Below are 12,011 nucleotides of genomic sequence, written 5' to 3'. Positions count from 1 at the left end.
AGAACTCATCACTACAAATGTAATCTATAAATCCTACTCTGCTAGGTAACTCATTGAGTGGCATTGGGCAAGTCACTATTTGTTAGTTTAATCAACCACAAGAGGTGGCTGTGAATCTTAGGGGCTGCTAGGAGGTCCTTCCACAGACTCTCTGGCTTGGGTAGCCAGCTGAATTTTGTTTGTGAGCTATGATTCATTCTGGTTGGAGCACTGTGTGTACCACCTCAAGTTTTAGTCAAATCGGGTCTTTAAATTGATAAACTTTTTTTGTCATGGCTAAAGTTCAGCACAGACTGTTAAATAATGGGTTCAGAATCTGACTGGGAAAATAAGGCTCTGGTCCGTTTTTTGGTTTATTTTTCAGAATTTGAGAATGGAGAGGGGAGATAGGGTTGTCAATGCTGACCACAGAATCTTGAGATATGTTGAATCTGTTCTGCATACTTAAAGACAGCATCCAAGCACATGGACAAAAGTATGGCAAGGATGCATTAGGACTGCTTTCTGTTGCTTCTCTTTGAGATAAACTGTCAATGCAGGTCAGCTATACACAAGCTCTTGCTTCCCTAAATGGCACTGATCCATTTGCTTGAGAGCAGGTAACCTACAATTATTCCATACCTCTTCAAAGAGGATGAGGGAAGTGGCACTTTTTTTATTTGATTCCTCTTCTCCAGTTCCCCTTTTAACTGATTTTATCTGAACTTTATCTTCAAATAAGGTTTTCTTTCTTTCTGCATAGACAGAACATACACACACAAACAGAAAAGAAAGATCCAGTCAAAACAGCCATGAACTACAACATGTATCAGCTCTCAAAAATCCATTTAAATATTCGTGATGCCTGACCATATATACACCAGGAGTGCTTCATACTTCAATTCCTTGTATTTCAGATTTTACAGTTATCTGCAAGTCATATCTAGGCAGCATATGAATAGTTTGCTTAAGCTGTAGTACATTTTCTGATTTCCATGACTTACTTATCTGGTCCCCTGTGGTGATTAACAATCGCCTCAAGGTGCTCACGTCCATCCTCACAGCAGAACGGAGGGTCACTCATGCAGAATGCACAAGTGTATTTCTCCCTCTATTTATTCAATCTAGATGGGGAGAACGGAGACAGAGCCCTTTGCACAGCCTTTATAGCACTGCTCTACTTGAGGAGACATATATATGATTTTCATGTTCTGGTTTAGTCAATTAGTTGTACTACAAGAGAGGATAAGCCATCCAGCTTTCATAGCCCTGTTCTGTATTAAATGAAGACTAATTCTCTTTTCTAACTTAAGTGCCAGTAGGTCTAAAACTAGAAGGGAGAATGGAAAAGCTGTGCATGCCGCTTTCATAGAATGTTAAACAGAAAACAGAGCTGCACTTACCTGTAACTGCTGTTCATTGATGTCTTCGGTGCAGACACACATGTGGGACTGCGCCTGCGTGCAGGCCTACTGCCGGAAACTTTGTTAGCCTAAAACCTCAAACTGGGGATGCCTCTCCCCTTGCAGGTGGCGCTGGCCTTCGCGCCGAAACGACCGCATGCTCCTGGGCGGGGCATCCCCCTCCCTCCTCAGTTCCTTCTCCGCCGCCGACCAATACCAATACAGGTAAGTAATAGGATATCATACACTAATTATACTTCTCACCTTCTTTCCTTCTTTTTTAGGTCGACAGCGGGGTCGGAAAGGAGGGATGTGTGTCTGCACCGAAGACATCAATGAACAGCAGTTACAGGTAAGTGCAACTCTGTTTTCATCTTCTGTCTTCAGTGCAGCCCCACATTTGGGATTTTAACAAGCTTACCCATAGGAGGTGGGGTCGACTAGGAGAAAAGTGTCTGGAGGACTGCTCTGCCAACTGCTGCATCCTTTCTGGCTTGCAGGTCTAGCGCATAGTGCTTCACGAATGTGTCCTCTGATGACCACGTCGCCGCTCTACAGATGTCACCAATCGGGATCCTCCTGTGGAGAGCAGCGGAAGAACCCTGTGCCCTAGTGGAGTGAGCCCTAATCCCTAGGGGACATGGCACCCTTGCCTGCTTGTACGCGATCCTAATTGCTGAGACCACCCATCTCGCTATGGACTGAGCGGATGCTGGTCGTCCCTTCTTGGGACCCTGATAACAAATGAAAAGCAAACTGGACTTCCTAAAGTGCTTAGTTCGTTCAATGTAATAAAGAAGGACACGTTTTAAATCAAGAGTGTGTAGTGTCGTTTCTGCCTGGGAGGATTGATTAGGAAAAAATACTGGCAGGACCAAATCCTGTGCTAGGTGAAAGGTGGAGATAACCTTGGGTTTAAACCGAATACTGGGATGAAGCACTATCTTCTCATTATAGACCTTGAGAAAAGGGCTGTCTATACATAGAGCTGCTAGCTCACCCACACGTCTAGTAGACTTGACCGCTACCAAAAAGGCCACCTTCGCTGACAATGCTGAAAGCTGGGCATGAGCCAAAGGTTCGAAGGGGTCCAGCATGAGCTTCGCAAGGACCAAAGATAATGACCACTGGGGGGTCAACTTGGGGCTTGGTGGGAATAGGTTGTTAAGGCCCCTCAAAAAACGTTTGGATAGAGGGTGGGAAAAAACTGTATACCCCTCTATTGGATCATGAAAGGCTGAAATCACTGCCAGATGCACACACACCGACGAGACTGACAAGCCTCCCTTAGTCAACTCTAGAAGGTAATCTAAAACCTTAGGAAGTGGGCAAATGAAGGGGGAGAGGCCTTCATGGTTCACCCAGCCCAGGAATCTATCCCACTTCCTATCATAGGAGTAACGAGTGGAAGGTCTTCTAGCTTGCAGAAGTACCTCCTGTACTGAAGATGAACAACCTACTAGAGTCTGGGAAGAATGCGCCACGCTGTGAGGTGTAGCCTCTGCACATCGTGGTGTGCCAGCTCGCCCCAACAAAGGAGATTCAGATGGGGAGGAAGAACTCTGCAGTTCCCTCCCGCCAGCTGTACCAGTAGAGTGAACCAAATTTGCCTCGGCCATTGAGGTGCTATCAGGATGCAGTCGGTGTTGTCTGCGACTATCTTCCCCAAGACCCTTGCTAGTAGTGGGAACGGGGGAAAGGCATAGAACAGGTGATTGGACCAAGTGATCTGGAACGCATCCCCCAGCGAAACGGGGTCATTCCCTGCCAGAGAACAAAAATCTACCGCCTTCTTGTTGCACCTGGTTGCAAACAGGTCGATCTGGGGGGTGCCCCATTCCTGGAATATAGGTAGTAGGAAGGGTTCCTGTAGTTCCCATTCGTGGTTGGTGGTAAAGTCCCTGCTCAGGGAGTCTGCCCAGGTGTTGCGGATCCCCGCTATGTGTATAGCTCGCAGCTCTATGTTGTTTGTGAGAGCTATCCCCCAAACTCTCTGTGCCTCCCTGCAAAGGGGGATGGAGCCCGTACCCCCCTGCTTGTTGACATAGAATACTGTGCAGGAATTGTCTGACTGCAGTAATGTTCTTGAGTTCTGGAGGATATCTGTGAAAGAGGTAAGAACATAACGTACAGCACGTAATTCCAGGAAATTAATGTGCAGGGAAGCCTCTCTACAGGACCACCTGCCTTGAATGGAATGTACTCCACAATGACCACCCCAACCCTCCAAGGATGCATCAGTGGTGAGGGTAAAGTCTGGGTTCCAGTAGCCAAGGGGGATACCCTTTAGGAGGTTGGGTTCCAAGAGCCACCACCGTAGAGATCTAAGGATGGCTCTGGGGACGGACAGTCTATGCCACTTGGAATGGCGAGAAAAAACATAAGTTCTAATAAACCAATTCTGCAATTCCCTCATTTGCAATCTAGCAAAAGGGGTGACTGCAGTGGTTGAGGCCATGAGCCCTAGCAACCTTTGGATAGCGACCACTGGTTGGTGTCTACACTTCAGAAAATGGTGGATAAGATTCCTAATAGAGGCCACCCTTTCACGGGGGAGGAATGCCCTTCCAGCATTGGAATCTAACACTGCGCCAATAAATTGCGCTCTAGGGGACGGGACCAGCTTTGATTTTTTCAAATTGACCCTCAAGCCGAGTTTCTCACAGGTGGATAGGACCAGCTGTAAATTGGTGGACAGGATGTCGGGGATAGTGGCTGTAAGCAGCCAGTCATCGAGATAGGGATAGATGCTACAACCCTGGTCTCTAAGGAATGACATCACCACTGCCATGCACTTCGTGAAAACTCTAGGAGCTGTGGCAAGGCCAGATGGGAGGACGGAGTACTGAAAAAAGTCAGACCCATAACGAATCATAAGAAAACGTCGATGGTCTGGGTGAATGGACACATGAAAGTATGCGTCCTTGAGGTCCAATACCGCAAACCAGGTGTTGGGTGTAATGAGTTCCATAACAGAGGGTAGGGAGACCACCTTGAACTTTGAAACTCGTAAACATTTATTCAAGAACCTGAGGTCAATGATGGGTCTGGAACCCCCATCCTTTTTAGCAACCATAAAAATTCTAGAAAAGAAACCGGAACAAGGGGAATTAACCTTTTGAACAGCCCCTTTCTGGAGGAGCTCCTCTAGTTGGGGAGCAAAGTCTGGGAAGGGGTTATCTCCCGCTGAACTGGAGGGAGAACAAACAGGGATAAACTTGAACTCCAAGCAATAGCCCTCAGAGATAACTTTGAGGACCCAGACGTCTGAGCAGATAGCTCGCCAGGCCTCGTAAAACTTGGCCAACCTATTCAGGAATGGAAGCTCCTCTAGGTTGGGTTGTAGAGCTAGTCTAAATTTCTGAGAGGACTGTCTCTGGTCCTTGTGTTGAGGGGTGGGAGCTCCACGTTGCTTGAAACCATGCTTTGGTTGGGCTTGTTGGCTGTGGTGTTGAAATTTCCCTTGTTGAGGATACGGTTGAAACCTCTGGTATCTTTGATATCTGTTGAAGGAAGGGCCAAAGGTTTGCTGACGGAATGGAGGCTTGTCCCTTTGTTGCTGCTGAAAAGGATGAGCTACTCCAAGGGATCTTGCCGTTTGGCGATCCTTCTTTAGGTTTGTGAGGAACTCCGTAGTGGTGGAGGTGAAGAGGGTATCCCCTTCAAAGGGAAGGTCCTCAATGTGCGATCTCGTGTCCAGAGGGAGGGCAGTAGTGCGAAGCCACGAATGGCGCCTAAGGGTAATCGCCGACACAATTGTTCTAGCTGCAACATCAGCCGCATGTTTGCCAGAGTTGATTTGTTGTTGTGATAGACGTGTAGCTTCCGCTTGAATTAAGCGTAAGGCATTCCTGGATTCCTCAGGAAGCAGATCAATGTGGGGGGCTGCTTTCTCCCACAGGAAGAGTTGGTACCCCCCCCCCATGATAGTTTGGTAGTTGGAGATGCGGAAGCTAAGGGCCGAGGAGGTATAGGTTCTCCTGCCCAGCTGGTCTAACCTTTTACTCTCTTTATCTGCAGGCGTCAAGTGTGGACCCTGTCTCTGCCTGGATTGCATCTCGGTGGTTACTATCAAGGATGGAGGGGGATGAACAGTGAGGAATTCAGCCGACTTAGGCTTTGTCCTATAGAGGTTCTCTATCTTTTTGGAGGAAGCAGGGATGGATGCAGGTTTCTTCCAAATTGACTTGGCAGCTTCAGAGAGACCTTCTAGAATGGGGAAGGCAGCGATACCTGGGGAGTCAGGGTATAGGCGACTGAGGATCTTGTCCTTTGGCCTGTTATCAGCTGTGGAGATGTTGATGTCCAGGGCTTCCGCCATCCTAATCATCTGCCTTGTCCTTAGCTTGAGGTCTTCAGACGGGGAAATGGCGTCTGCGTCCCCGACCAGCTCATCTGGTGAGGGTTCCGAGACTCCCTCAGAGCTCTCATCTCTGGTTTCAGAGTCATCCTGGTCAGAAGCCCTTCTAGGAGTTCGCTGTGTCAGTGGAGTGAAGGGGGAAGGCAGTTGAGGTGTCTTCAGGACCACTGGCTCACCTTGGAAAGACAGCTGTCTAAACCGACAGAACTCTATCCAGTCCTTGACGAGTTCTGGGGAAATTATAGGAGCGGATGTGGAGGGAGCAGGCTGGAGAATTTGCTTCGGTACTGATGGGGTCGGTACCATGGATGCAGGATCCAGTGGGTCCGGGTCTGAAATAAGCAGAGGATCCTCAAGGGGTTCAAGCTCGATGTCGGAGAACGATTGGAGCAGAGAGTCTAGGTGCAGGGATGGTGTCCTCGGTACCGGGGTCGGTGCCGGCTGGGAGGGGTTCGGATCCGAAGGTCTAGGTACCGACGTACTCTTCTTGCGTACCGAGCCGGATCCAGAGTGTTTATCTTGGTGTTTGGACTTGTGCTTGTGCTTTTTTCCATGGGTCGGATCCAAGAGTGTCGAATCCGGAGGCCTCGGGGTCGTGTTGGTACCAGGGTTCGGTACCGAGCGCGTCGACTGCGTGTCTCCCGGAGTTCTGGAACCCGTCGAGGGAGAGGGTGCTGAGAGGCCTTTTTCCAAAGTTCGGCGCTCAGCCGGTGCGCGCGAGCATTGCGAGACCGGGTAGAGAAGCCTTGGCAGATCGAGCATTTTGAGACATTGTGCCCCTCGCCCAAGCAACTTAAGCAAAGATCGTGCTGATCTGTGTGCGGTATCTTAGCTGGCATTTTTTGCAGTTCTTGAAAGGGGTTTTTGGGGCCATCGCGGTCCTCAGCGCTGGGTTGAGGGAACCGGGAATAAACGGAGATTTCACTTTATTATTATTATTATTATTATTTTACAGGAATCTCTTAGAATGTTGGAGTAAGAAGAGGGGAGCCGGATGGCGTGGCTCTAAAAAGACTTACAGAAGCAAGACGAGACTGAGGTACGGCAAAGATCTGATCCAAGCGGCGGCAAGAAGAACTGGAGGGAGGGGGATGCCCCACCCAGGAGCATGCGGTCGTTTTGGAGCGAAGGCCGGCGCCGCCTGCGAGGGGAGGGGCATCCCCAGTTTGAGGTTTTAGGCTAACAAAGTTTCCGGCGGTAGGCCTGCGCGCAGGCGCAGTCCCACATGTGGGGCTGCACCGAAGACAGAAGATGAACATGGGACTTTATCCCAGCCACCATTCCAGGAGAAACACTTGTGACAACCCCATGACAGCAAGTAAGTCAACGGCAACAGCACAGGTGAAGAAGGGAAGGAGCATTCACACACATGCCCGGCAACTATTTACAAGACTGCAACAGATGATTGCTTCTTGTGACTGACAACGTACACTGTGGCTTCTACTTTTACAAGTATGTTCCCCATCTTCAAATAAGCATATGCACCTGATGTTCAAGCTTACCTTTGCTGTTTTCTTGTTGTTGTGCGTTTCCTTCTTTGGAAGAGATTTTGAAATAGCTGGTTAACATTTTGGATGCCAAGCCTTGCTTTAATCCAGCTCTTCTGGGGGACACCGGAGGCTTCTTTGGAGACCATTCTTTTCTGGGAGAGAATTTTTCTGAAATACACAGAGTACTTTAGTGTAGAAAACATCAACTTTCATATTATCATCCCCATCTACTTGCGTTATACAATTTCACCTCATTTCTAAGGAATTTGTCCCTGAAGCTACTGTCCCAACCTTCCTGAAGAACTGGGGGCAAGGGAGAAAAGGCTATTTTCTTACTTCCATGCCCTTCAGCTCTTCAAACATCAGCTGCAGGGACCTACTTTTGGGGATTGTCTGTACATGTGGGAGAGGCAGCCCCAGAGAACCACATAGTTTAGCTGTCCCTGGACCATGGTAAAATGTCCAGTGTGTGATTTTCTTTAGGTGAATGGACACGAAAAGGTGCATGTAACTCAGGGAAAGACTTGTATCCTATCATTATTTTCCATTGACAGAAGTTCCCCCCCTGTTGGCTGGTTCTTGACTTGACCCTTTCACAGCAGACCCCTAACTTTCCCCTCCATCCTATTTGTGAAGATTCCTTGACACTCCCCAGGTGGAATTTCAAAGGGCTACATGGGCAGCAAGGAGGAGGGGAGAAGTCCCTTTGTGAAAGCTATCATGGACAATCTCTGGCAAGCCTTACTACAGGAAGCCCTCTTGCCACTGGCTTGGTTCTGGCAGACTGCCGTCACGAGATAAGCAAGGTTCAGTGCTACCCTTATTTTCCAGCCAGCAATAGTTTTGAAAAAGAGTGCTTCCTCCCACCCTTTCCCCTGCCCCATGTCAAGAATGGCAACACAACACTGTCACATTAGGATGTAGATATTCTGACACTATGTGATCATCAGAGCTGCCAGCCAGTGTTTTTTTGTATTTGTATCTCAAGTTTCCTCGATGATACTCATGGCAGCATACAGAGGGTTTCTGAGGAACTGGTCAAGCACTGACCACGCTGTTTAGTTTCAGCAGAGTTGCTGTTTCGTGTGCTTTCAAAATCTTGGCACTGGGGCAACAATGGAGAGTTCCTATGTACAAACCAGGGTGGGCGTTATACAGCATGTACCTTCCTTGGTTATTAACTGCGACTTTTAAAAACCATTCTAGCTAATTTTTCAGTTGCTGCTGATAAAATGAATAAGCTCCTTACTTGGTGATTTAGTGCTGTTAAAGAAGCAGGGCTTATGAGAGTTTACACCTTGCTTGGCCACCTGGTGAGACTGAGTAGCTTCCTTCAGCTGAGAAAGAATCTGCCTTCCACTGCGTTGGCAAGAAGCATTAACTTCAAATATCTGCAGGAATATGGTTAGAAGATTAGGTGTAACACCAACATTACTTTGCCAGCTCACGTTAAATTAGGCAAGTAGTTACGTGAAACAAACCTTGAACCCAAGCTCTTGTGCACAAGCATAAACTGCTGCAGTCTTTCCAACGCCTGATGGGCCGCTTAGCAGCACAGTATTGCACAGTTCAGTCTCTTCATCGCTGTATGATTTGTCATCTTTAAAATCCATGCTGTCCAAGGATTCTAGGAAATTAAATAGAAGTATGTTTATCAGCCTATGCAAACTGGAACAGAAAACACAGAATGTATAAATCTAGAAGAATGTTTCACTTCTATCTATATTTATTTTAATTTGATTTATACCCCACCCTTTCCCAGAAGGGAAAATATGATTGCTTTTATTATTTTACTTTAAAATTTAAATCCCACTTGTTAACCTTTACTAGGCTCTCAAGACAGCCCATATTAAAATTTAAAATCAATTCAAATTAGTGTTAGAACTAGTACCTTCTTCACTGCCACTTTTTTCTTCCTTTTGGGCTCTGTTTTCTTCAAAATAAGCCCTTTTTTTCCATTCACTCAGCCACCTGAAACAAACAAAAAACTAGTACTGCATGCACTATGATACACATTGAAATAAAAAGTCTAAGATTGCAGTTTGCCCTAGCTGAACACAGGGGAAGACAGTGGACACCAGAGGCAGTTTTACATTTGGAAGTTCTTCAGTCAGACTCTGACAGCTTTTTAAACTTAGTTGAGACCTAACACCCATACTCCTTTAACCAAAGTTAAGAGACTGGGAGCAGGTTGCAATCTCTCAGGACTCCCCCTCCTCCTATGCAAATTCCACCCCCTTCTCCCTGGTCAGCATTAGCTATGGCATAGCATTATGTCCGGCTATTATTATCTTGTAAATCAATGGACTGAGGACCGGCACTTTATCAGTGATTTGAACACAAGGCATATAGACAACAATTGTGTATGGACTTATTTTTAGATATTTGGAAACATTTTATAGAAACCTGTGTATAGATCTGCCACCACTGTTATATTTTTGTTTCTACTTTATATATACTATTCTCTTTTTTAATTTGTTGCTGGATTTTCTTGTTCCTTTTCTTTCTTTCTTTTAAAGAAATAAATAAAAAGTAAATTTAGCCAGATTTTGCAAACCAGCATTATATGTAAATATATAAGACTGGAAAGAATTTAGCTGTTGCAACAATCATAAAAAAATACAATTCAAGAAGTTCAGTCATTTCCAACCTGTGTAGTTTTTTAATTGCTGCAGTGTTGCCTATAAGCTCATCTGAGTTCTGTGGTTGATATTTCTCTGTCCAGAGCACATCTTCACTGGCAGAATCTGCAGTCATGAACACAGAAACTACCCATTTCAATATTTCTCCCATCACATAAACAATTTTAAGATTTATATACTTTTTGAAAACATATTCAAGTCAAAAAAATTAAGAGTCTACCTTGGGGGGGAACTGTCAAGTAAATTTTGAACAGGTTTTATGAAGCAAAATTTGTGGTGTTTTTTTTTAAAAAGTGTGCAAGACCATCGCTATATGCTTATTGTAACCAGTTTTTGGAAAACAGTGAAAAATGTCACCATTCTTATGTGGATCCTACTACAAGTGGTAAAATGCATTATTGTTAGGTCTTAATTTTATCTTTTGACAAAACACACATGCTCGAAGCCCTTATTCTAAAGTATTTCCCTCCTTAAACTATTCCTGGGGGTCACCCCTGCATTTCGGGGTGGGCTTCCAGAGGAGGGGGAATTGGCAATAATCACTTCCTTCCTCGAATCCATGGCAATCTAGGCAGGACCAACCCTTATGATAATGGGAATACCTCCACATTGGATAAAATGTAAACCATTCAAAGTATGTACATCCAACATTTTCTAAAGCATTATGGAAAAAATTGTAAAGTTACCAGAAATAGAACTTATTTCTGTGTTCTCATCACCATCTTCTATTGCTATAATTTCAGGTGCATCTGTGTCCATTGTGTGGATTTTGTTTTCCATGCTTGCTTGTTTTAAACACAGTTCTTTGGAAACCGTGTCAGACAGTTTCGCATCTGTTTTTTCTGTTGGTTTCCTTCTTTTGTGTTTATAGTCTTCAGTTTTTCGTTTTCTTTTGTTCTCTCTCCGATTGTCAGATTTTAAATTTGTCTTGATTGTAGTACCACATTTGTTTACTAGTCAGAGAAAAAACAAAATATGCATCATGTCAAGGCACCGCGTCTTAGCACTTTTCATGGTTACTTCTACCAACTACTCCAATGCATGATTTACTCACAAAGGCTCTTGATCAAAGACAGTGTATGCGCTGCTCAACATTTTTTAGCCCCCCCTTCCACTGGCAGCTGTGATTTTGTTTTTAAAGAGTGTATACCCAAAGGTGCATAGAGCCTCAAGAACAGCACCCAATGAGGTGTAAGGGCCTGCTGCCAGAAGAAGAAAAAGCTGTACATGCAGAAGCACATAATCCTTTCGAAAGCCTGGCCAAGATCAACCGCCCATTTCTGAGCTTTCGGCAGCCAGGGACAGCATGGCCGAGGCACTGCTGCGGAGCCTCCAAAGCTGTTTCACAGCAGCTAAAAGGTTTAAAAAAGCCTTTTAAAGGCTTTTTTTTTTTTTTTAAATGGGGCTTTTTGCCCCATAGAGAACAGCGATGCTGCCCCTTCTAAAAAACAGGTGCAGCAATGCCATTCTCAATGCTGGCGTTCTGGGCCGAACAGGGACAGGAAACTGCCTACAGGTGGCATGTCCCGAGAACGTTCCCCAGGATGCCAGCACACACCCCAGAATGCTGGCGCAGGGATATGTGCCAGTGGGACGCCGGTGGAAGGCCCAGCTGGCGTCCCTGGGTGGCCCTGTCGTGGCAGCGCCAGGAGACCAGCCCCCGGGCCTCCCTGCAAGCATTGGGGCCACTTACAGCAGCATAAGTAGCCCGGGCGCCGGCACAGGGCCCCCCAACACCGGTTCAGCCCCATCCTTGCCTCCTGAAGACTTTCGTCCTCGGAGGTCAGGAATGGGCTGCAAGTTACCTAAGCATTTAGGTTGCTACTTATGTGTACATACTGATTTCAGTTATATACATTGCTAACCTTGTTTATTATTTTCAGGAGTTACTTGTTTTTTCAAGAGTAGATCAAAAAATCTTTTTGCAGGAAACTGGGGATTAGAAGCCTTTATGTCTTCCAATAAATAATTCCTCAGAGTTTCAGAAAGAACCGGTCGCCAACCAGATGACTGCAAGCAGAAAAATAACAAATGTTACTGTATGAGTGAAAAACAGAGGTTAGTTACATATAATAAACGGACTTGTGTAGAAGAAAGTTAATTTAATAATGCATGGAATTTATTCACAAAAACCTGT

At 45.8% G+C, this 12,011-nt stretch overlaps 1 protein-coding gene across 1 annotated transcript in view; it reads right to left on the bottom strand.

The window, feature by feature from the left end:
* The window catches only part of ATAD5 (ATPase family AAA domain containing 5), a 44,223-nt gene that overhangs the window by 8,931 nt on the left and 23,281 nt on the right, over positions 1 to 12,011 (bottom strand). Inside the window, exons 9-16 of the mRNA XM_056860431.1 lie at positions 11,740 to 11,884; positions 10,561 to 10,827; positions 9,883 to 9,979; positions 9,124 to 9,203; positions 8,714 to 8,859; positions 8,482 to 8,623; positions 7,245 to 7,400; positions 622 to 734 (exon numbers count right to left, since the gene is read on the bottom strand). Coding sequence (XP_056716409.1) covers positions 622 to 734; positions 7,245 to 7,400; positions 8,482 to 8,623; positions 8,714 to 8,859; positions 9,124 to 9,203; positions 9,883 to 9,979; positions 10,561 to 10,827; positions 11,740 to 11,884 — 1,146 coding nt within the window. The remainder of the gene's footprint in view (positions 1 to 621; positions 735 to 7,244; positions 7,401 to 8,481; positions 8,624 to 8,713; positions 8,860 to 9,123; positions 9,204 to 9,882; positions 9,980 to 10,560; positions 10,828 to 11,739; positions 11,885 to 12,011) is intronic.

Source organism: Euleptes europaea, chromosome 1, assembly GCF_029931775.1.
Source record: "Euleptes europaea isolate rEulEur1 chromosome 1, rEulEur1.hap1, whole genome shotgun sequence".
Taxonomy (NCBI): Eukaryota; Metazoa; Chordata; class Lepidosauria; order Squamata; family Sphaerodactylidae; genus Euleptes; species Euleptes europaea.
The sequence above is the reverse complement of the archived record's forward strand: the minus strand, read 5'-3'. Positions and strand labels throughout refer to the sequence as shown.